The 24714-nt window shown below is 35.1% G+C and overlaps 1 protein-coding gene across 2 annotated transcripts in view; it reads left to right on the top strand.

The window, feature by feature from the left end:
* Nucleotides 1–24714, top strand: part of LOC126854902 (rho GTPase-activating protein 20-like) — a 166440-nt gene that overhangs the window by 13372 nt on the left and 128354 nt on the right. For both annotated transcript variants that reach the window (XM_050602067.1, XM_050602066.1), the window contains exons 2-3: nt 20592–20781; nt 20979–21163. In XM_050602067.1, coding sequence (XP_050458024.1) covers nt 20592–20781; nt 20979–21163 — 375 coding nt within the window. The remainder of the gene's footprint in view (nt 1–20591; nt 20782–20978; nt 21164–24714) is intronic.

The following is a 24714-nucleotide window of genomic DNA, read 5'->3' as shown; positions in this document are numbered from 1 at the left end:
ATTATGGAAAAAAATATTAATAATGTAATGGTATTATATTTATGTATCATTATATGTATAAGGCACCTCGCGCCGTACGTATTATTTCGCTTCGTATATTATTTTTATTCAGAAAATACTTTACATAACCACAGATGATACGTATAACTGCGATTAATATACGAAATAATAATTATTTTATTTACAAAAAATAATTCAACAATCAAGAAAGATTCTGAGACATTCCAATTACATATATATGTTGTTTTTGAATATTTTTAATCTATGATGATCGTAAATAGAGAAAGAGAGAGAGAGAGAGAGAGAGAGAGAGAGAGAGAGAGCGGATATATTAATAATGTTTAAACTATGATAGTCATATATAATATAAGCATTACAGAGTTAATAGAACGATATAATTTATGGCAAATAAATATACGGTACTCGCATGTTTCTTTGATATCCGATGCATAGATGCTTACGTTTACGCAGCATGTTGGTTACAATTACCGATGATACCTCGTCGCTCGCTGCGGATTTAACCTCATTCGTAATCCCCGCCGTAATCTTAGATGAACTCGCTTTCGCTGAAGAGAAATATCAATAGAGATAATGACATCGCGTACTATATAATACTACGTATTATTCATGCACTGACAGTAGATTCCGTCGTGAGATACGCGAGAGACACAGATGAACGCGTTATCGTAGATTTTTTGCATTTCACGTGTTTTTAATCTTTCTCGAAATTATATATATGCGAGGTCTGCAGAAAATGTAGAGTACTGGTAAAAAAATTTTAATTAAAAATAGTTTCATAATTATGCACCATTCTCTGTTCAATGTGACGTACAAGACATGCATCTTGATTTTTCGAGATTTTATTTTTCTCAAGAAAAAAATGTGGAAATATATGCATTATCTATTATATGATGTACATTTTGATATTACTGCAAGAATCTATTATTATTTAAAGGATTTTATAAGATATATAGAATAGATCTTACATACACACATTTATGTGAGTCATTGAATCTTTGGAATTTTAATCTCATGGTTTAACATCTGCTTTAAATTTTTCAAAGTTTGAACTGTGTTGACCTCTTGAATTCTTAACTTAATACGAATTCTTGGATTTAATTTTTAGATTTGAAATTTCTTTGCTTTTTTTTTAATTAACATGTAACTATTCGAATTTGTTAGATTTTATGATCTATGAAAATTCTCTTGCATTCCATTTTGTCATTAAATTTTTAAATTCCTTGATGTTAGAAGATTTAGATCAATGTTGTCATTGTTGTTTCTTGTAAATTGTCAAATATATTTCATATTTTTAAATATTTATAGCAAATAACGGATATCAATTTATTAGATATATATTTTGGTACGCATACCTTGGCACAGATAGATAGCGATTATTCAAGGAATTTAAACTGCTATAATAGAGGTTTTTTTTCTCGAAATAACTCTGTTAAGAAATCGCGAAATATATGTAAGACATTTGGCTGGTGGGTATATATTTCCTTCAACGCACGATTATATGTATCTTATTAGAATAATTATCAGCAATGATCGTCTTTTATTCACTTTTATATTTCATTTCTTTTTTTTTTGTGCGCAATGATATCGACAATAAATTATCGCGATCGTATTTTATTTGCTGTGTTTTGTGTGTGCGCGTAATTAAAAGCAATTTTCCATCATATAGCATAACGCGGGAAAGCACTATAATATATTTCGTGACCTGACTCGCAAGCGATAATTTAACGAACTAGCCTTAATATCGCAGATTTTTCCCTTTACAATGCGCAACGCATAGTGAATTCAAGATGCGGACAATGTGTCATATAATTTATTTCATGATGATTGCACGATTGTACGCAACATTAACAAGAAATATTAATTTTGATTAATGCGAAAAATATGAAAACAATATGATTAATATGTGTGATAACAATTTATCAAATAATATAAAATGTAAATGATTTTTTCAAATGTAAGAACTATATTAATATCAATGGAATATAATGTTATCTCGATTTCGAGCTAGCACATTAAAAGTTATTTTCGTCATTGAAATCTGAAAATTACTTTTCTGCGTTTACGGTAGACGGCCTGCTAATTTTATGCATTGCATGTCTAATTTATCATTCAAGACAATTACGATGCGCGCGGTGGATAGGTGCTTGATCACGAAACGTGTATAATCTTTTGTGAGCGAGTGTTCAAGGATCAATCTCTCTGGACAATCGTCTGTTGTATTTTCCGATTTTATACATCGATCTCTATCCGTCGTGTGTAAACGAAGAACACCCAGGAGAGACACTTAGGAACGCGGTCAGCACCTATTTGTCCAGGCAGTCGTCAATCTCTCCCCATGTTGAGAGACCGCTTTAACGTATGTGTCGTCGTGACACGTCAAGGACGAGTTGATTGGTATACTGCCACCAGTGTTGGAATACTGGAATATCGATCGACAATGTACGCGCCGATCGTTAGACAAGTCCGAAGAGGGGTGGAGTGGGGGGGGGGATTGTACCGGTTAGCTTTTCCCTGCGGTTTTGTGGTAGACCATCGAACAGCTATTTTCGACGTCTTGTACCTCTTTCGCGCACGTACGTGCTGATTTCAAAATGACGAGAGAAGATCGAATAACATTGTGGCGAAAATGAAGTAACGAGAAAAAAGCTAAGTGTTTCGGCGAGATGCATGTTTATATAAGAAAAAAAAAAGTAAATTTTTCTATGTAATATTCGAGAGAAATATCTTACTAAAATCTGATCTATTGCATTTCTTGGGCGCTTAAGAGATTCATCTCTTGTGATTTAGTCTTTGGTATCGAGGGTTTAATTAAAGTGACGGCATTTTTTTTTTATTTGCAATAAATTTAGGCTGGATCTGATTATCTTGAAGAATTATATTTTAATTCGCGATTACTTGATTGCTTTACGCAATCGTTATTTGAAAAGGAGGCTCGTGACATATTGACTCCTAGGACGTGAACGCAACAGGATGTAAGATACGTGATTTTCCTTGCGAGCGGCAGCGGGTCTCGATTATCGAATCACTGTGTTGCCTGTCGCGAATGCCTATCGTGTCTTTGGGAAGAAGTACAAGGATGCGTATGATTCGCGCTGCGCGCATTATTCCGTTGTGCTACTTATACTTCACACAATAAATCCTTGTGAAAGGAACACGTGTAATCGGTGTAATCTGCTGAAGATCGTAATCGTTTTGTTTATCTCAGCTTGTCGATCGAAACACTCTCCTTCTCAACAATGTTTCCATATATGTTTACATTTTTATACCAAAGAAATGTGTGTATATCATCGAAATTTTTCTTGTTTATAAAATCTAATTATTTAATCTGGCTTTATTTAATTAAATAGAGCATCATTCTTTTTAATTTCGTAAATTCTTCTCTATTTTCGTGAAAAATTATTACCTTGTTTGTTTTTAATTTTATGTTTCAATTTCAGTTTATGTGAAAAAAATATAATAAATATATAAAGATAACAAATTTTTTTAAAGAATTATATTCCTTGAATCTGTAAGCGAAATAATATGTTTTTTATTGCATTATTAATTTTTAGACATTTTTATATATTTATTTTTTTTATTTTGTTTATCTGTTTAAAACACTGATGACGTTTGATTTTTCTTAATTGAAATGTTTCCATGTGTGTATTTGTTTACATAACGTTCTTCAATGTCTTCCGCTCTTGTATAAAGCTTATGTTTTCTCTTAACAGAACGTTATATGCATAACGCGAGTAACGCGCATATCGATAAAATCTCTTGAAGATTATCATTGAATCTATATAACATCTTTTGATCTATCGGATCTTTTTAAGTGACGTTTTCCATTTTTGGATACCCCGTGCAACCAGAGAAGGCGACGCGACGATCGTAAAAGTGCGTAGGTACGCATACATTCTCGCGCGCAGCACAGCTGTTGACGTCAAGAAGGTCTCACCTCGTCAAGGTCCTTCGAGGTATGCCGCTCGACTGCGCATTATGCAGTGGTTGCATGTATTTTTATGCAAATCTGCTTACCATTGTGTCGTGCCGCCGCGTCGTCCCGCTGTCTTTTCCGCTCGCGGCAAAAAAGATCCCTAGCCTAATCGACCATAACTTAAACGAACATCATCGTTACGTCGTCTTGCTCGTGCGTTTCAGCGAATTTAAGGCGCGTTGCGTAACTACGGCTTTATTCATAGCATATATACGCGGCTAAATACGCTACCGTGGATATTCTAATGCAAATTTCACGAGCCGAGTTGCGCCAACTGCGTGTCCACGTGCAGAATTCACAACCACGTAAAAAAATGAAGATTATTTGCGCGAGAGAAAGTAATATATTCATGGTGCCTCTTCATTTGCACTTGTCTTGCTTTCCCACTTGTTGCTTTCCCAAAATCATCCATTGCGTCGTACATTATATTGTTAAGAGTGGAAGTCACATTTATCTGCTGTATTTTCTTCTAACAGCAACATTTGAATACCGCAAATAAAATGAGGTTGAAGTCTTATGCAACAATAACTTTAACAATTTTTCTGCGATATATAATGTGTTTTTTTTTTAACTTTTTTCCAGCACTTATAATATTCTCCAGCCCTTATAAAGCCCTTAGTCCTACTTTTATAACAAATTTTTACTTACTTTGCGTAAGTTTTCGCGGAAATTACCGGCATATCATCAACACCATTTTATTATTACACGCGATGTCATCTTGGTAGCATCCGCTGCTTACATTTTTATGTAAATGTCTATTGCATTGTCTAGAGTCGATGACTTGTTTCATTCCTTGGCGAAGCGCGAAGTGTTTCGTGAACGTTTTAATCAGCTTTACCGATGATTTACTGCCGCGAAATTTATCGTATCGGCCTATATATTTATACATGTGTGTATTACCAATCGCGAATAAGATCAATCTTGTGTTTCGCGAGGTAGAATCGTGACATTAGGTCACCGTCATGGTGATTCATTTTTGCATCGAAAGCGCGAGAGAAAGAGTCGAAATTATTCTTGTCGAAATCATAAATTCTCATCGCGCGAGCCATTAAAAGTTCGCGCGATTGCCGATAATTAACGCTTGCTTTATTAATTTCTCGGCTGGAAAGGCATGCATAGCAGCGCTCTCTCTCTCTCTCTACGATCCACATACATACGAGAATAACAAGTCGTTTTTCTTTTCTCTTTCTTTCTCTCTGGAAAATTAATCGATTATATATAATTGAAATACGGTCAAAGTTTCGCGGGTCACGAGAAAGGCGTCAGACGGAGATACGTCACCGCGCTTTTTAGCCATATATTTCCTCTGATACGCATGTTCGTGAAATATGACACGAGGAAGTGCAACGGGCGTTGCGTGCCACGAGAGAGCGAATGCGGTTACATATATATATATATATATGACACTGGTCGAGTGATTAAATGACTCATTTGTAAATTGTTAGCGACGCCCAGCGAAATACGATAAATAAAATATCATATTTATATTATATCATATTAATTATAATCGAGATTGTGTCAAGAAAGAATGACTTAGATTACATTTATATTTCTAAATAACAGGATTGAGATTAATTCCTAACTATTTATATTATAGACATTTAAGGATTAATTATAAAAAAAAACTAGCTTTTAATTTATGAAACCTATTTTTAAAAACTTTTTATCTTTCTACGAAGGTCATAATCAAACGATAATCAGCAAATTTATGAATATAATTTATTCAAGTGAATCTTATTGTCATTTCTTTTTCATAGCTAAAAATATCATTTTTAATTAAGTTTTTTCAGAATAACGGAGATAATCTAATAATTTGACGTTCTCTATATTAGCATATATATTTAATGATTGCTTACGAGTAATTTTCGCAGCGTCGGTATGTATATAATTATCGATATCTCCGAGATGTTGAGGTCTCCCGACCTTGTGGGTTGTAAATGAAATTAGAACGCGGCGCAGAATTTTTAATCAAGCGTGTGTCATCGAGAAGCTGCGCCTATCGATTAGATCAGCACCATGAAAATTAATATCATGGGTTATTAATATATTGTATCGGTCATTAATATATCTCTACTCGATTATAAGCTTATCGAATCTCACTCAACTTCCACTCACAAAGGTTAAGTATCCGCGAATTAACTCGCGCTGATTTATTCTCTAATGCTTCGAGAGCGGTAAAGATCCCGAGCGTGATAGTTTAGCACAGCTATGCGATTGTTCATCCGGGGATAAACACGCCCGCGCATTGCGTTTTTATCTTCCTGTTTGCGATGTAAGTCAGATCATAGTAATAATAACATAATAACAGTGAGATTGATGACGCGGATAACCTTTGTTATCGATCTACAATCGATTGCGATTTCGAGCCACGTGAGTAATTGCTAAGGGCAGTTGTTTAGCTCTTCGTATCTGTGCTTCACGTGCACAAATGCGAAAAAGTGATACGGTAATGCCATAATCGTGTGGAATGTCGAATAATGTCTATGTGTGCGAGTGCGCTTGGCGGCATCGATTATCAGCATTTACGAAAACTCGCCTGTATGATTATCCGTATGTCCGGGAGCGGCTCTCGTGTACAATCAAGGACGATGGAAAATAGTCGGGGAGGAGACTCGAGGGGCGCGCTCGATCAGAATGCGGTTAATTTCTCCCGTCGAATTAATTGCGTTTCCCGAAAGTTCGCGAACTTCGAGATACGCGCATCGATCACGCGGATTTCAATCGAAATCGATTAAGGAGAAATCACTTCATTGGAATAATCGATGCTTGGATTTATGGCGCGATGTCAAAGACAAATTTGACAATTTATGACCCGTTTAAAACGTGTCTTCATTAATAATTCTTCTATGATATGGGAGAATATAAAATAATGAGGATATGAAGTAAAACTTTCAGATGTTAAATTATTTTAGATTTTTGTAAAAAGATCTATCTTTTCTATTATATTTAAATGGACAAAAAAATCTTCGACGATGATCCCACGTAAAATGTAGGAAATAATAAATTTTCCTCTATTGAAGTGATTTTTGAAAATTGAATATTACTTGATTTGAGAAAGTTACAAAAATTCTCACAAGCGGAAATATCGCTATGAAAAAGGAAAAAAAAATTATTTCGTTACTTTTTTCCGTCTTTTATTCACTTATAAGTGTATATATCTTGAGGATTCACGTATTATACTAAATTCTCTTGGCGAATATCTCCTTTCACCGCGGCGTGCAGAGGAGCATAATAGGATGACTAACGGCGTGACAGCAGGCGCTTCATCGTTACGAAAACCGCTCGCGAGATTTATCATGCCGTTGCGGATACGGTACTCTAGCACAAGCACGTGCTCGCGTAGATGGGGCCGATACACCGATTCTGGAAATGCCATTCTTTCTCCGCATGCGCACCGACCGATGAAAATTATTCTTGCGGAAACTGCAATGTCTACCACGCCTCGCTTACCACGTGCCTACGTCGCTGATGAATTATGAGTTTTTCTTGTATCTAAGTAAATTTGCTCGCCCCATGCCGTCGAGAAATTGCAACTGTAACTGCATTTCGTACATGGTAGATGAGCGCGAGATCATTTGTCCTTTAGCATATTCATACGCGCCTTTTATTTCAATATAAAAATATTAAACCAATGAACGAAAATGTAGAACAAGACATTTTCTTGTATTTTTGTCGTCATCATGCTTGTCACCGTCACATAATTTCTTGAACGAAATAATATTAGAATATATAGTAACCTCATCTCTTAAGAATCTTAAATTTTATCAAGCTAAGTGAAAAGATTTTAGTGCAAATTTAACGGGAAAAATAGATATCCGACAAGAATTATACCATGTATAAATCACAAATTCTATTGTTTTACTGTGAATGAGATACTTTGAACTTTATTTCTCGACTATTGTAATTTATCGATGAATTATTGATACTGATCATAAAATTTCTTTCGTGATTTCTACCTCTCGATGATGGGACAAAAATCATTTACTATTGTAATATATCAATTTATAATAATTTCCTCTGTAATATAATTTGAACCATGATTTATATTTATGTCATATAATATAATTTGTTATTTTTTATAATAATACCTTGATAGCAATTTCTTCCGATCTAGCATAAATTTGTATATTCGCTGGAATATTCGCCTACATAGTTTTCGATCATCGTCGATGACATCACTCGAAAGCTCCTAGGAATCAGTGACGCGCGTATCCTTCCTATCATCCGATTTCGCGAGGGCGTTGACATCAATTTCAGATCCTCGTATGATCACACTTGAGACTTTAGCTCGATCGTTGGAAAAAGTAGGTGGATGAGACATCGAAGCAAACTGAGCCAAAGTCTCATGTTAATTACACCTTTTCCTCCGATTCAATTGGTTATACACGCGCGTGATCGCGTTTGGAAAATCGTGATGGAAATTCGTATTCTCGGAAGCATACGAAATTTATATAAAAAAATGTGAAAGACGTCATAATATCTATTTTGCAATTTTCTATCTAAATTTATTGTTAACGGTATCGTATGTTTCTATAACTACGTATTCAAACTATTTCCGTACATCGCAATTAATTTATGGTAATTGCGTTTTAGATTTATAGAAATATTTAAAAACATATTCCGATAAATTTGAAAATATTTAGAAATTTATTTTTAAGATTAAGATTTTATATATTTTTCCAATTATTGATTTTTTTAATAAAAATTCAACATTATATTAAATAAATATTTTATAGAGAGCGAGACGAGAGAGAAAAAATAATGACTCTTTTCGGATAAAACAATCGCGAGACATCTTCACGCGAAATTGCGATAATTATGTTAATCTGCAAGCCGCGTGCTGACGCATAGCGAAGTTCAGCAAGCGGGTGTCTCTACTTTCACCATTATCGTAACGGTATTCTCTGGTATCCTAATTCACCATTGCGTATTCCACCAGCTCATTCGCCGTATCGAGTTCGCTCTATATTCGCTTTATGTTCGTTATGTGTATAATATTACTCTGCTATGTGGTTGCATACTCACCTTCTTATCGCTGCATTAGATACAGCGAATGCTCGATGATAAAAATTCAAATTAAACTTTAAAGTTTCTTTATATTTTAAAGAAATGTGTACAAAAACTTTGTCTTTAATAATTTATGAGTCAATTTTATAAGATAGAAAGTAATTACAAAATATTTGAAATATATATGAGAAAAATATATGTCAGTTATTATAACAACAAAAAATTAATATAATAATTTAATGCAGAGTAAATTTTTAAATTTTGAATTTTTTAAAAAATTTTATTATAATAAAAATTATATGAGTCAAAACATTGACAGTAAGGTTACGAAAAATGTATTTTACATGTAGATAAATTGTTATAATTTATGTCTTATTAATTGCCTAGTGTTTCATACTTATCGCGTCTGTCAAGAAATCATTAATTACTCGCGCTGTTAATTCTGAAATACGTAAAATATGATTCTGTGAAAAAAAAAAAATGAATTTGTAGTGTTTGCAAAGTCATTAACTTTAATCGTCGAGATCCATCGATAGCGATAGTAGATAAGCAGCGTAAAAACTGCAACATTTATTTTGATACTGAATCTTTTCTGAAATCGCGAATAAAATGGAGATGAAAGCGATTCGTGCCTCTCACAAAACGAAACGTTTGAAAGTGCCGATATAATTGTTAAGCATATATCTATTCGATTCGCATAATTATATTGCTCGTTAGACCAATTATCGTGTAATTGCAAAATTGTGCTCTCTAATCCGTTACTTTCCTTCTATAAATATTCTAGTGTGTACCTGCTGGAATAGATTTTAATTATTTCACCGCTACCATCGAAATGCTACTGTAATGCAACATTCTCTTTCAATTATCTCTCGCATTTCGTATTCTGTGCAGCACGTTTATAATGCCAGCAAAATGGAGATAATGAAAATATTTTACGAGTTGCAAAATTGAGACGAGATTACCAAATGTCGTGCTCTTAAAAGGTCTCTCGCTATATGTAAACTCGTTACGTCTACATCTCATATTTTATTTCGTAAGCGCAACGGGCGATGTTTAGATTTGACAAGGCTGCAAAATAGTATCACACTGTAAAATATCAAACGACTTGAAATTTTCGTGGAAGCATTTAGCATTTTGCGACCATTCGGCAAACAGCTTGCATGATTATCGCTCGTAAATTTCGATGATCTTTTAGATAATATTTCTTTTTTTATTCTTGAATTTCTACCTTTCTCTCGATGCTTTCTTTTCTTTTTTTTTAAAGAAAGACGACTTGGTCGGACACGAAAATTAAATTCAGCATCGAAATGGCGGGAAATTCAATGAATAACTATATACCAGACGAAGAGAAGAATCGGATTCGGATTATAAAACGATGGTCGATGTCAAAAGAATCCTATCGAATGCTTAGCTAGCATCGAGTTTATATGCGCGTGCCTTGCGAATCGGAATTCCAACACCATTTTCGGAACATACTTGCGCGCATCTTTGTATGCATCTATTACGAAAGAGGGTGCCGTGGATCGGAATGATTAGTCATCGGCAGAATTTTAACGAGTGTCGATCAATTAAACCGGCATCGCAAATCGCGATCGATCCGCGACGGCCGGACTAATTAATTACGGATACCTATGACAATTATAAAGACGCGAGATGCGTGCATGCGTATATCTTTTAAAGAGAATTTTCGAGAATCCGCAACGGAGACTTTGTGTATTGGTGAGTAATTAAAATTAACGTCCGCGAAACAAACTTCTCGTGTCGATTTATATACACTTCATCATTACGTCTTGACGCAGACTACAGTTCCTCTGAACTCGCCGCTGCATCGAGACAGAATGCGTTGATATAATGTCACTTTTGTTTACGACCTTCCTCTTTTTCCATTAAACCAGGAAATAAATAAAGCTGTCATTGACATTCCGTGTCAGTGGATTAATTACTCGCGCATGTGTAATCGATTTCATCTCTGCATGCATAAAAAATACATATGTTTTTATATTGCTTTTCTTGGGATGTGAGAGGAGGGGGAAATAAGCGGAAAGTACATTGCGCTTGTGGGGACAATGACATTTAATAAGTTGCGATATTACGTGTATAATTCGCCGCGTCAGCCTCGTGTAAATTCCCATACTTTTCATTTTACGCTCGTGTAGGTTCGATAGGCTCAATAGGCTTTCTCTTTCTTCCTATGCGTTCGCGTCGCGATCGTATCACGTTCTTGCACTAAGAGCTTATTGTATATCAAAGATGAACGTTAAACGTTACATTATGTTATATTTAATACAAATGTTTATGTAACGTGAAAGTGTTTAGAGAATATATTAAACTTCAAGTGAATTAATAATAATAAATTTTACATTAATAAGATTTAATTTTGTATTTGATATAAAGATATGAGAAATTTTAATCTAGAATTTTACTTTACTTTTACTTTAATTAGAATCAAACTATCAATTATTAATTGAAATTTCATGACTTGAATATGATTCCAATATATTTTTGAAGTATTTATAATTATTTGAAAGAAGAAACAGAAGCTGATATAACGTTTATTAATGTATTATTAGGCAATCAGGGGAGATACGAGTATCGAAATACACCTGAATATACAATATTTTGCTCTTAGTTGATTCTTGCCTCCGTTTAAGATAATAATAGGTTTTTCTACAAAAAGATTATTTCTCTGTCGATTATTTCTCTCGGCATTGATGACGAAATGTAAACGAAGAATATAAACGAAGGCAGAACGGATACAAAGAACGCGCGCTCTTTGCCTTTAATTATATCTTCTTTAAACGCGTGCGTAAAAATCGCATGTCTTTAACGAGCTCCCAAATTCCATGCACGCAACGTCAGTCTTTCGCTCTAACGTTGGCTTATTTAAGTTGCTCTGTGCAACCCATCGAAACTTTTTTTACGCTTACCCATTCACGATCGGCAAATATTTGTACGACGCTGACTGACTCTTGCCTCGCGAGGATCGTCTCAACTGCGAGCAGTTGCGAACGAAAGAGAGACAATCAGTTCTCGGTCGTAAAGAAAGTATCTGGAAAAGAAGACAAGGCCGTGCGATAAGTTCTGGGCTTGACTTTATCGGCGCAAAATATCTTCTGTTACGATCTTTCTTAATTTCCACTTCACGGTCGACTTTATCGTTTCAATGCCGATGCGCTGACCTCGGGCTCGTTTGGAGATTCCTCGCGTTGTCAATGACGAGATCTAGCGCGATAATAACCGCGAAATATACGTGTACGCGTAATAAGCGTTCGATGCTTTTTTCGTATCATCATCATCGAGAGATCGCAGGCCGTTAACTCTGCAGTGCAATTCCAGCTGCAACGCACTGTGCATGGCATTAAATAGCTACTTCACTCTGCCGTCTAGGAAGCAGATGGAAATTTATCGCTACTTCAAGAAGATACTCGGCTTCTTCTGCATTGCAGCCGCGTAAGCTGTTACGAAATAACAATATCACCGCAGTCCACCTAAACGAAAGACTTCATCTCGCATTTGTTCAATTTTCCACCGCCAGTATCATTACATTCTTAATCGATTTTCCCCAACAACTTCATCCGAGATATGCAGCATTATATAAAGATTATGTAAGATAAGAAATTTTTACGAATTAAAAACTAGATTGTACGAATCAAATTGCAAAAATACAATTGAGAATATTTTTCATATAATTATACTTAGATAATAATATATTTAATATAATAAATAATTTTTAACGATTTTCTTGATAGATTAATAAATCGTTGAATGTAAAGCTGTAAATCTAAATTAAGGAAGTGCGCAAAAGTAACGACAATTCCTCGGATAAAGTTGTTTACCCAAAACTGTCTTATAAAATTAACGTACGCAGAGTTCTGATTAGCAGTTTACCTCGCGATTATGTTACACACCTGATAAATATATCGAATATTTTTGCCGCATCCTACGTGTAGCCTTCATAATTAAATGGTAAAGTAACGTATAAGGTTAATACCTTATATGAGGTGATTCGTAAGGTCAAACCGCTCGTATATCGTTCCCGTTATCGCGATTGTAATAGAGTTTTACCACCATCGATGCATGAGTCGACATGAAAAATCAACTAGTCCGTTATCACCCGAGAGATTCTTCCTCTTTTTTCGTTGGCAAAACCGCGACCGTTAAATCGGCACCACGCACGCACGTGGAACGAACCACCCACGCGAATCGTCCTTGCCGCCGCTGGCGCATTCGTCTCGTTTTTTTTCGCTCAGAGAGGATCGTCCTGGTGACCTAAAGAGAGGAGCAGTAGGCGTGCCTTTTTTACTATGTTATCCTCTGGACAATTTATGCATTTTGTTAGAACTTATCATCTTTTAATTCATCTTAATTTATCTATGTAAATTATTTCCATTATTATTTATGATCTACGTGTATATGTTCTTACGATTATTTTCTTATCATTTTTTTTCGCCTGCATAGTCAAGACAAAAAATAGGCATCTTATATTTTCAATTTTTTTATACTATATCATAACTATTAAATGGGACCTATCATATGCCAGGATGAGATTTTTATGAGCTATCGGCTGCGCGAAATATCTATTTTTGATCGCGTATGTATAGCGTGACGCAACGGCGCGTAACCGCGCTTCGAAATGACGTTTCGAGGAAATTCGCTTACGTCTATAGAGATCAGTGGCCCCTGGCCATTGGGGCGAGCAAATTTAGACACGCCGTGCCGTATACGTCTGTTCTCGGCTACATAACCGCGGAAGATTTACGCGAATGTCGAAAGTGCATCATCGGCATGGACAATGACGTTTAAGTGTGAGACCACAACGCGCCATGATCCGCTAAAGCAATCAAACAGCTCTCCATTCTGGATTAATCGAGAATCGAGTATTTCGCAATGCGCATTTCTCTCGTGGACCAAGAAACGCCGTGTTGCCGAGATGTTGATAATAAAATCAGTATAGCGTAATATTTTTATAATATTCATTTGTATAACTCGATAAATGACTGCCATATAACGCGCTAGGTAAATTTCAAATTTTGTGAAAAATTTTGTTTTTTTTTATAGTAAACAATATTTTTGAATATTGATCAGTAGAATCATAACATCAATTATAAATCGTGTTTACTTGCACGATAAGAATATTTGTTCATTGATCTTATGATAATCTTTTTTTTGACACAGAAATATGTATTCGCTCGTTATTGTCTAGAGGGTGAAACGATTTTGCGGTCACTCCATACAGACTAATAAAGGAAAAAAAATAATACATTTTTCTCTCGATGATCTGTATCTTTTATGAATCATGTGGCCATGGACGATCCGAGACGTAAACGGAACTCTTTGCCAATCCGGGCTACGTTGAAATCATCATCATGAAGATAATCACCGCCTTCGCAACTAAGCTGTTTACGCAGTTAATCTCGCGACTGCCATTAGTGCAGGAAGATAGCAGACACGGCGTGATGATCTGAGAGGAGAATTGCCTGTAGGGCTTCGTGTGTCCTTAAAAACGAGGTTATAGTGTGTACCTAGATAAAATTAATTCTAGCTCAGTTGTCTCAGCTGTTATAAGAATTATACACAAAAATATTGGCAAAATTTCTATTGTTTTCGAAAATATATTCTCATTGCTATTTATCAGATTAAAGTATAAATCTTTGCTTATATTAGATTTATTGCAATTTAAACTCTTATTGTTAATAATAAAATTAACAGCGAAAAATTGCATGCAAATATTTTTTAGTATATGCATTAAAAAGAAAATTTTTATGATACTTCAAAGATACTCGTGCGAGCAAAATATGATGGTATAGATAAGAAATATACATATATTTTTCTCTCTTAATGCATTTTTCTTGTAATTTTGCTTTATACTTTAATGACTTACATATTATTCGCAACGTGAAAGCTTTTTATGCTCCTGCGTCTAGATCACATAAAGCGTAAACAGTGTCATTAAGAGCTTTAGCCTCGAAACTTAACTAGCGGAAATTCCGCTGAATCCGCGCTTCCTGTCACTCATTTTGCAGGTCACAGCTTTCTACCTAGAAGAATAAAGGTTACTTTATTATTTTCGCGTAGTAAAGTTTCCGCATATTAACTAGTGAGATTTGTAGTACAGGAGAAACTCATTCGAGTTATTATAGTTCTCATAATATTCTGGACTTACAATGACAGAATTGTGACATGTATACGATACATAATATTTTATTTCATAAATCCTTGAATTTTCTTGTCGTATAGATCTTTTTACACACAAAATGATTTTTTGATCGATTTTTTGATCACGCTCGCCATTTGAAACGCAGAATTTCACATTCGTGGAAATTCTCTCATAGAAGAAAGACAATACGGAGGACGCTTTTCAGGATCGTGTATGTTTAATGCAACTCGCGCGACTGAATCGGTTGCGCGTGCTGAATGACGATTTTTCATTCACGCTCGTTCTCACGAATCAGTCGCTCGCGCTCTCGATTGCTCTGGCCAAAAGAGATCTCTCGTCTTGTTTGCGCATATAGTTGTTTTGCTTGTCGTAGTGGTCAGTCGCGATTCGTTCCGATTCTTAAGCGAAAGGTGCGCAGTTCGACGAATCAGTTGTTGAGTCGTTCTAGCATGGGCGAGGTCTGCAACCTGTACATACATATGTACATATATACATCGTCATGAACATTTTTTTTGCTGTTCTCTTGGTAGTAATTTCAAACTTTGTGCTGGGAGGTACAGCGCAACATGAGTGTTTTTTGCCGTTTTTAAAGATGTACTTTTCTTTATTTAAGATAAAATCTGTTTAGGGAAGTTTGATTTATCAGAAAAGAATTATAAAATTAATTTTATAGTTATTTGTATAGTTAATTATTTGATTAATTTGTTTAAATTAAATTTTATAATGATATAGCGAAATATTTCTTAGAGAAAAGAAGACTCTCAAATCAGTCAAACAATGTTTATGAAATATATATTAGACACACGCTCGAGTCGAGTAATCATCTGCCGCGATCAGTCTATTGTAATTCTCCTCCGGCGTGGCTGAATGAGTAATGACATCAGAGATATGATTTACTAAAGTGACAAATTTGACTTTAGTAACGGGCAATAATGCTTAAGCAACTTATGCAAGCAGCAGGAGGCTAGTTGTATAATCATGTAATAAATATAGAATGCAAGTTTTTTAACCCATTCGTATGAGATATAAAATATAATCCTACATAAAATACATTTGTAGCACAATAACATCAAAATTATAAAGGAACATAATTTCTCAGATTTTCTGAATCTTTAGTTGTTTAATTATTCAAAGCTTTAGTGTCTCTCTAATTGTAATCATAGATAAGCGGTGAGCTTGATACCCGTATTATATGAATTTCCGTTAGACGAACTATCTTGACATTTTGATAAATGGAGTCCCATCGTTTTATTCTATTTATTTCGTATCAATTTTCCGTTATATAAGGGAATTTTACGTGTATATATACACATGGAAAATGTGTATCACAAAGCGTTTAGTCTGCTGCAACATCTGCATACATCTTGATTGCACAAGACGATTAGTGGTTTCTCGGAGCGAATTTTCTGCAGTCCATCTGCTGAATTAATTGCTCGACTTCTTCTCTCGACTTCAGTAGCGTATTCACCGATAGATCTAAGCGGTCATTTAAGATCTCATTCATTGAGAGATTTATTTTAAGAATTACTCGTTTTTGTTAAATTTTTAATTTAGTAAATATTTATAAATAGGCAACTAACATTGCCTTTCAGTAATTTAATTAATCGAGTCATGCACATCACATTTTATATTAAGCTAAAGAAAATTTAGAGCCTTTTTAAAGTTTTTTTAATACGTTTTTTTCTCTTTTTTTTATTATTGTTGCGAAAAAATAATTAAAAAGGTTATTTTAACAATATCTTGCTAAGGGTCTAAACATGCTGGGTGTTCTAAATCCGCTACTGCTCGCACTACACGCGAAATACAAGTCCGTTCTCTTCCGCCTCGGCAGAATGCCCTGGCCTGTGATCGATGTAATGACGCTCATTGTCTCGTAATGAGGCTGGGAGGGACAGGATGCCTGTGCATGCACTTTTCGTTTCGAACGAGACACCACACATATACACACGTATTTGTCTATTTAACACAGCCGATAGAAATTCATCATCTGTCTCGCGAGCAAGGAGACAATAAACGAGTTCGTACAGTTCACTCTTGATCGGTTTACACATAGAACATGTAGACATATAGTCGCAGAAATATTTCGCGAACGTGTCAGCGCGCGTATTATTTACATTACGAGATATAGTCGATTATTCTGTGCCGTGTATATGTGATTTGCGCTTGTTACATACATGAAATATACGGTGCATCGATCGTCACGATACATTATGGAAAAAGTGCAATGACATCGATCGGATGATTCATCAAACAATGAGGAGCGATACGATGAATGGCGGCGACGGATTTGCGGATAGATAAGTATGGCGCGCTGCAACAATATAGTCTTCTTTCAAACGGTTACGAGATGCGAATATTGCAAATCTTTTCAATTTGCGATAAGAGCCTTGCGAAATATCGGCTGGGAAGAATGCAAGTACAAAGTTGCCGCGTTTCGTGCAAGCGAAATCACTCGACTGAATAATTGGACGAAGAGACGATGTCTCTCATGCCAGGAAGAAAATAAATTCTGAGAGTTAATCTTTCTCAAAGAGAGTCATTTCCGGCCAACCGGAAGGCCAAATGAGCCGCATCGTCGCATTTGCTTTCATCGTTAGTTACTATCTCTCTCTATCTCTCTTTCTTTTTCTCTTAGTAACTTGGATTGAATATTTTTACCAAGAAGATATCAACAATCTTGTTGAAATTCAGATTTAATTTTAAAAACCGGTGAAAGTGCCGCGACTGCTGGTTATTGATCGATCACTGCGCTTTTATTCCATTTTGCTGTAACTTGATCTTTAAATGGGGCGCACGTTCGTAACAAGATAATTTAATCGAGCCTATCAGCAACTTGGTTGTTTAATAGTAATGAGTAAAATTTATTCACGCGAATAATAAAATATGCGCTTTCTTGTGAATATATATTTTTTATATTTTTCTCTATATTGCCGTTAAACTTGATTTGAAATTTTGATTACGCATTTTTATACGGGCATTAAAGAGCATTACTTATCTTTTATTTGTGGCTTATCGTAATATTTGAAATCCTAAAAGATGCAGTATTCGCGGTAATCGATTTGTAATAATATTATTCTTTTGATATTTGCTCGCGACAGAAAAAGAATCGAATAGAAGTCGAAAGAGAATAGGTAAGAGTTAAGAAAATGTTGCTGGATAAAAAGAAGAGCGAAAAAAGAGAGACGGGAAAAGAGTGAGTAAGATATATTATAATGAAAGAGACACATGTACACATACACACATATAGACCGGTATAATTATGCAATTTAGATTCAGCTTTACGATTCCGGCTTGGGTTTATTAAAAGTGAGAGTGGGCGTGCGGCCTCCTCTTTCTCTCTCCAATCGGGAGTATCTATACGCGCATGTGCTCGCTACAGGGGAGGGATAACGCGTTCTTCGCATAAATGCAACAACGATGAATCCCGTGTGCTGGACATTATTCCTTGAGAGACTGCCATGAATCTTCCAACGATGTGTATTATAGCCGCAGATTCGGTAATCTCGCGCGCCACGACGCGTTCTCTCCCGCTTTCGCGCGTTAAATCACATCGCGCGTACAAGCTTAATGACCTGAATTATGCGACCAGCGAGAAAGACGAATCGCTCCAATTATTGCAGATTCGCTTATCAATATGATTTAGGTAATCCTGAAATAAATGCATTTTTATATCACCAGAGAAAAAGAATGAAGGTATATAGCAAAAAGATTTTGTAAAAAAAAAAAAAAAAAAAATTTAAAGAACAAAGTTACGCGCATATTATATTATATATGTATATGAATGAGATAAAAGAACTATACTTGAAGAATATGTAGAAATTCTCGCATATTGATAGTAAAATGAAATATTAAGTATAATATATTATGCAATTAAACTGAATGGATTGCGAGGCAGAAATAACTGAATAAATATGTTCAGTCATATAAGAAAATGTATACTTCAATTTTTTGCAAATGCGAACTCATACTGATGATTCATTGTCGTTACATCGTTTTAACAAGTCCAATGCTATTGGGGTCATGGATGACCGACACTTTCGTTAGTATCGTGGGAATCATTAATGACTGGCGATTATAGAGAATGTTTCAGACTTAGCAAGCAATATTTTAACAGTGGTTTTTTTTTATTTTGCATAGATTTTTTTTTTTTTAATGAAAAGATTTTGAAATTTGTTATCGTTATTCTTAAAGCATAATTCATGAAATTAAGATTGATCGGTAATTTTTGTCAAAAATTGAAAAAAAAGAATTATACAGCTATACGATAACAGATTTCTATAAAAATATAATAATTAGAAAATAATTTTATTACGTAATATAGTTAATAGATACTAATAACGTATAATTATTTTTTCCTTCCAACATAAAAATGTAAACCCACGCGACATTCTTAGTTCGTCGAACGTGTCGACGGTTGAATCTTGAAAACTTAACGTGTACATGAATTAGGGGAATTAGAAAATTACGCTCATTCCGTTACAACGGCAGCTTGACGATGCGCGCGCTAATTAATACGGCTTTTTTAACGGCAATACGCTTCGTGGTATTATATTCATATGTACTTAATTAAAAAGATTATGTTTATATATTTCTGTTCATTCCTATCAAATCGGAGAAAAGCTTTAAAATATCTTAATCAACGTATATTAAAAAAAAAAGGGAAAAACGGTCTTAGATAAACACTATATTAACATTATATTAAATGTGTGTGTAAGCCTTCTTAATGTCTGATATAATTATCTGTTTGAATGATATAAAGTACGTGTACGTTTAAAGATATGTAAGAAAAAGTTTATTTGCACTTTAATGGGCAGTGGATTTTAACTGACAACTTCCTCGTCCTTTGTTCATTAAATTGCGGATATACTGCAGATATGTAAGAAAATAATTGTACTTCTACCGCGCCTTCAAAATGCTGGAATTTCTGAAGAATTCGCGCGAATTACGATTGTACGTATTATACATAGTTATATTCATATGCAATACACAAGTCAGATCGCGAGGTCGACGAAAGGTCGACGTACGGTCTTTTGCCTGATGTAGATTTCTGGACCCTTATTATTTATCTGATTCCCCTTCGCGCCGTTGCTTACATTGCCAGACCGTAAATACCGCACGCTTTAATTATGCGCTGTTTTCGTGTTTCTTACCGTAGCAACCAAGATTTCGGGGATTAGCCGGTCGAGGCTATCGTGCAAAGTTATGGAATGTCTGCCCGACATCTGACGTTTTTTATAAGGTGATCGTTCCCCTGTGCAGTCGCGTAATTAGAACATTCCTTTAGAGCTTTCTATTGGATGAATCAGTCTTTAAAGAAATATATATAATATAAAGTATAAAGAAAGTTTTACTAAATAAATTCTACAACAAGTATTCAATTTCTTGATGCAGTCTTCTTGTGCGATAATTTAATTTTTTTATCATCTGTTGCAGTTGTCAGCCTCGTCGCCCGGAGCTATTTCTTCTGTGGTCGCTCCGATACTTCTGAAATATCGAGTGTGCAGGCCTCGATTGTTGCTTGCAGGCTCGAGGGCCGAGGTCGATCCTGCGGCCGATGTAGCCCTTCTACACGGCGAAGTATTACTTATCGAGGACTTTGCCCGACAATACGATGCAATTGGAGGTAATTAATCTTTTTACATTTCATAAAAACTTTATTTTTATTTTGAGGGATTATGTAGAACAAAAAAGAGAGAGGAATTAAGTTTTATTAAATTTAAATTAAATTAAATTAAATTAAAAATAAAATAAAAAAAAATTAAATTAAAAAATTGATTATAAACTTTTATTGTAAGACGAGAAAATGGTAATGTTTGACAGATACAGATCGAAGGTACAGAGCCACGGAGAAGTTGTTACATGCGGAAGAAGAATATCACGAAGCATTGTGCAGTGCTAAAGAATTGTACGCACATCCGTTGGCACGGAGTTATCCCGAATTTCACGATGTTATCTTTCAACCTCTCACAGACCTATCGCGAGTCAGTGCGGTACACTGCCAAAGGGTAAGTCAATAATATAATTCTGCTAGATGACAAATTCGATATACTGAATTCGTGGCGTTATACGAGGTCATAAGAGCTTTGAAACGAAAATTGAATCATTTACGATTTAATTATATTTTTTGTACTTTGAAAGAATATTTTTAAATTGTCACATTTATTTTTTATATTCTGAAAAAATATTTTTATATTCTTTTCGAATATAAAAAATAAATATAAATGTAGGATTCTCTCTATGGTTCATACGTTACTGAATATGCGTTATTATCGACGGACTCTCTAGTAGACATGAACGAAAGGCGCGTTGAGTAGCTCAATGAAAGATGGCGACACGTGAACTGACTTTGCACGCACCTGTTGTCATACACCTGTTGATTCACACCTGTTGCTTATATGTAAAGCAATGCTTCTTGCTCTGTCCGTTATAATTATAATAGTGTGAACTATAACTTTTTCAAGAGAGAAAAAGAGGAGAAACATAGAGAAAGTGATAAATATTGAATGACCGAATGTAAATTCATAACTACCATAAATCTGATCAAATATTTTCTCCTTTTTTTATTTATTGACTTTTTGAAAATTTTAATATTAAATACTTAGAATATTTAATAATAAATACGTAGAATTAAACTTCTTCAAATTAAAGTTTTGGTAAGGCAATATTTTTACATAAAATTGAACGAGAATAAAAATGCCATTGGTAAAATATTTATTCTCATATATGAAATTAAATACACGAAAGTCGTTCATTTTTATTTGTTTATCACTTGGAGATTATTGATATTTTAATATCGGAAACTAGAGAAAGTGGGCGTACGTAATAACGAGAAAAACAGATACGATCATGCGTCAATCTAGTTGTTTTATTTAAAATAGAAATATAGTATCGAAATACAATATTATAATTAAATTGAAATATAAATTAGAGGATAACAAGTACATAATAAAAAAATTATTAAAAAAAATAATAATATACAATATTTAAATTATAATTTATATGAAAATTTAATTGTAAATATGTTATCAAGATACTATTAATTTTCCTAAATTATTCGCATTGTTTTCTGAAAATGCGATCTGAAATAGTAGCTGGATACGAATGCGCTAATAAGCGAATGCGATCTCTGGCACGGAGGCCAGGCACGTACCAAGTCGCATTCAGCAGCAGCAACGGCAGCAGAATCCAGCCACGTGTGGACATGTTTTCTTTAGGGCTGACAATAAAGAGAGGATGTCTGTCCTTCGGATGTAAACACAAAGCCGCGCGGGGAGGGGGGGAAGGAAAGGGGGCGAAGAGCCGGTTAACGAGTCAGGATGAGCGATGACGGTGGTTAGCACCCTCATAAATATTGACTTTTACAAGACGACGAAGTCGGCGAGTACGGGCTTCGAATCGCGGCGACGTTACTACCTCTGAGGCTGCGCCTCGCAAGCAACAATCTCGTAAAGTGAAAAATGTTTGCGGCGCGGAGATCGTTGCGCGGGATTCGCGAGGCGAAATAACCGAGGGTGGAAACGCCCACCTTCTTTATTCTATGCACTCAACATCGCGCGATCATCAATAACAAAGTTGCCGTGCGGCAAAAACGTCGCAAAAATCGAGCTCTCGTATTCTCTCTCTTTCTCTCTTTTCTCTCCCCTTCCTCTTATCATTCTCCCTTTCCACGCGATAAATCGTGTTCATGTTCGGGGATTCTGAAAAGGATAGAGAGAGAGCTTATTGCGGGCAGTTGGATATTAATTGTAGCGACTTATGATTTCTTTTACGTTTATATTTTATTTTTGTCCCGACTGGCCAGAGTGACGTTTTAAGTGGGGTGCGGCGACGGTAGACCTTGATCCGATGCGGTACAATTTACATTTATTTTAATAAGCGCACAAAATGATTATCTGTTACTTTTATCGGCCTATTCGTCGTCGTGGTCGTAATTCTCGAAGATGATAATTTTGAGAAAAAAGATCTTTCAATGGGGGTGTTACACGCGACCTTTGTTCCCAGCGTGACTAGCCAATTTCCTTTTGAAGCGAGCATCATGATTAAGACACTATCTCCGCTGCGAATGCTACTTTTGTGGAACTCCTATACGAGGTTCGTAATCAGTAGATAGAATTTATCGAAATTTCTCATGGTCACATAGAATTGAGTCGTAAATATTATAGTAATAATAAGAATAATCATGAAATAACAGTAATAAAAAATTTTGTGGCCGCAATCATTAAAGATCATTGCTCTTTATTAATTTTTTCCTACGACTTAAATTAACGTGTATTTTGAATAACATAAGTGAAACGCGATAATACGATTTAATATTTGTTTTTTAGAGAGAAATATTTTAGAAAGAAATATTTCTCTTTTTTGAAAATTTATGAAAAAATGGAGAGAGAGAGAAAAAGAAAACTATATTTTAGAAGAAAATTGCAAGAAATTTTTTTATTTAAAATTTTTATACTTTATAATAAATTAGTCAAGTTCGGCTATAATAAAGTTTCTTCTTAAACCAAAACAAAGTAACATATCCGTAACAATTGATGACATTATCCAATCGAGACACTGCAATGTTTGTGTAATAAAAAAAAATATTGTAACTCGATTGAACTTCAGAGAAGAACGGCAATCTCGTATGGACAAAACTGGTTTATCTCTACTCGCAGGAAGTACAAGCCGTGCCTTGTATTCCGCGTGGAGGAAAGGATTTACCACAGAACGTTTACCGAATTTTAGCGCCATAAAGGTGATGCGGGTTTCTCGGTGAGATACAAAAGCGCGCGTTGCGGCGTGGCGGACCGCAGGTTAATTAGCGAAAACATCGCTCGGCATCGTTCTCGCCGTTCTGGAGGAGGAGAGCATCACAAGCGATCCTCCTCGTCTTCATCGTGTATACGTCGCACGCTTTTTCACGGCGCACTCTTTTTATTCGATCCCGTCCGTGCGTCTCCTCTTCTTCGCATACGTTGCTGCAATTTCACTTTGAAGGCACCTCAGAACCATCGAGCGGGCAATTAGAAGCAATCGCGCACCGAGAGACGTATATCTGTCTCTTCATCTCTTTCAATCTTCCCTTCTCTTCGTTCTTTTTTCTCCTCCGCGGAAATAACAGAAGCGTCTCTGCTTTATTTATCTCTTCAGTGGTTTCAAGAAAATTCTTCGAGGAAGTAGAACTTTGTCGATGAGAAAACGTTCCTCTCATGTCACTTCTTCAATCTTTCGTAATACTATCGAGGTAAACGTTCGATGTAGCTTTTTGAAAATGCTTATTAAACATATTTTATTAAAAAGAAGATGCAAATTTTTATTAATTTATATCTCTATAAAATTAACTTTCCTATAAATAAATGAAGAGAGATTGCAAATTTTTTTTAATATAAAATATGTTTTATTATTCTAATGTCAAAAAGGATATCTTAATAAAAAAAGTTTAATAATTTTATTCGACAAATAGAAACATGCGAGATTTAAGAAGTTCGATAATGATCTTGCGAAGAGAATCTTAATAAGAATGATTTCAAGTTTCATTAGCTCTCCGTCAAAGAAACTTCGCTTTGAAAGTGAGCGG

This window comes from Cataglyphis hispanica, chromosome 15 (assembly GCF_021464435.1).
Source record: "Cataglyphis hispanica isolate Lineage 1 chromosome 15, ULB_Chis1_1.0, whole genome shotgun sequence".
Lineage (NCBI taxonomy): Eukaryota > Metazoa > Arthropoda > Insecta > Hymenoptera > Formicidae > Cataglyphis > Cataglyphis hispanica.
This window is presented reverse-complemented; position numbering and strand designations above follow the sequence as displayed.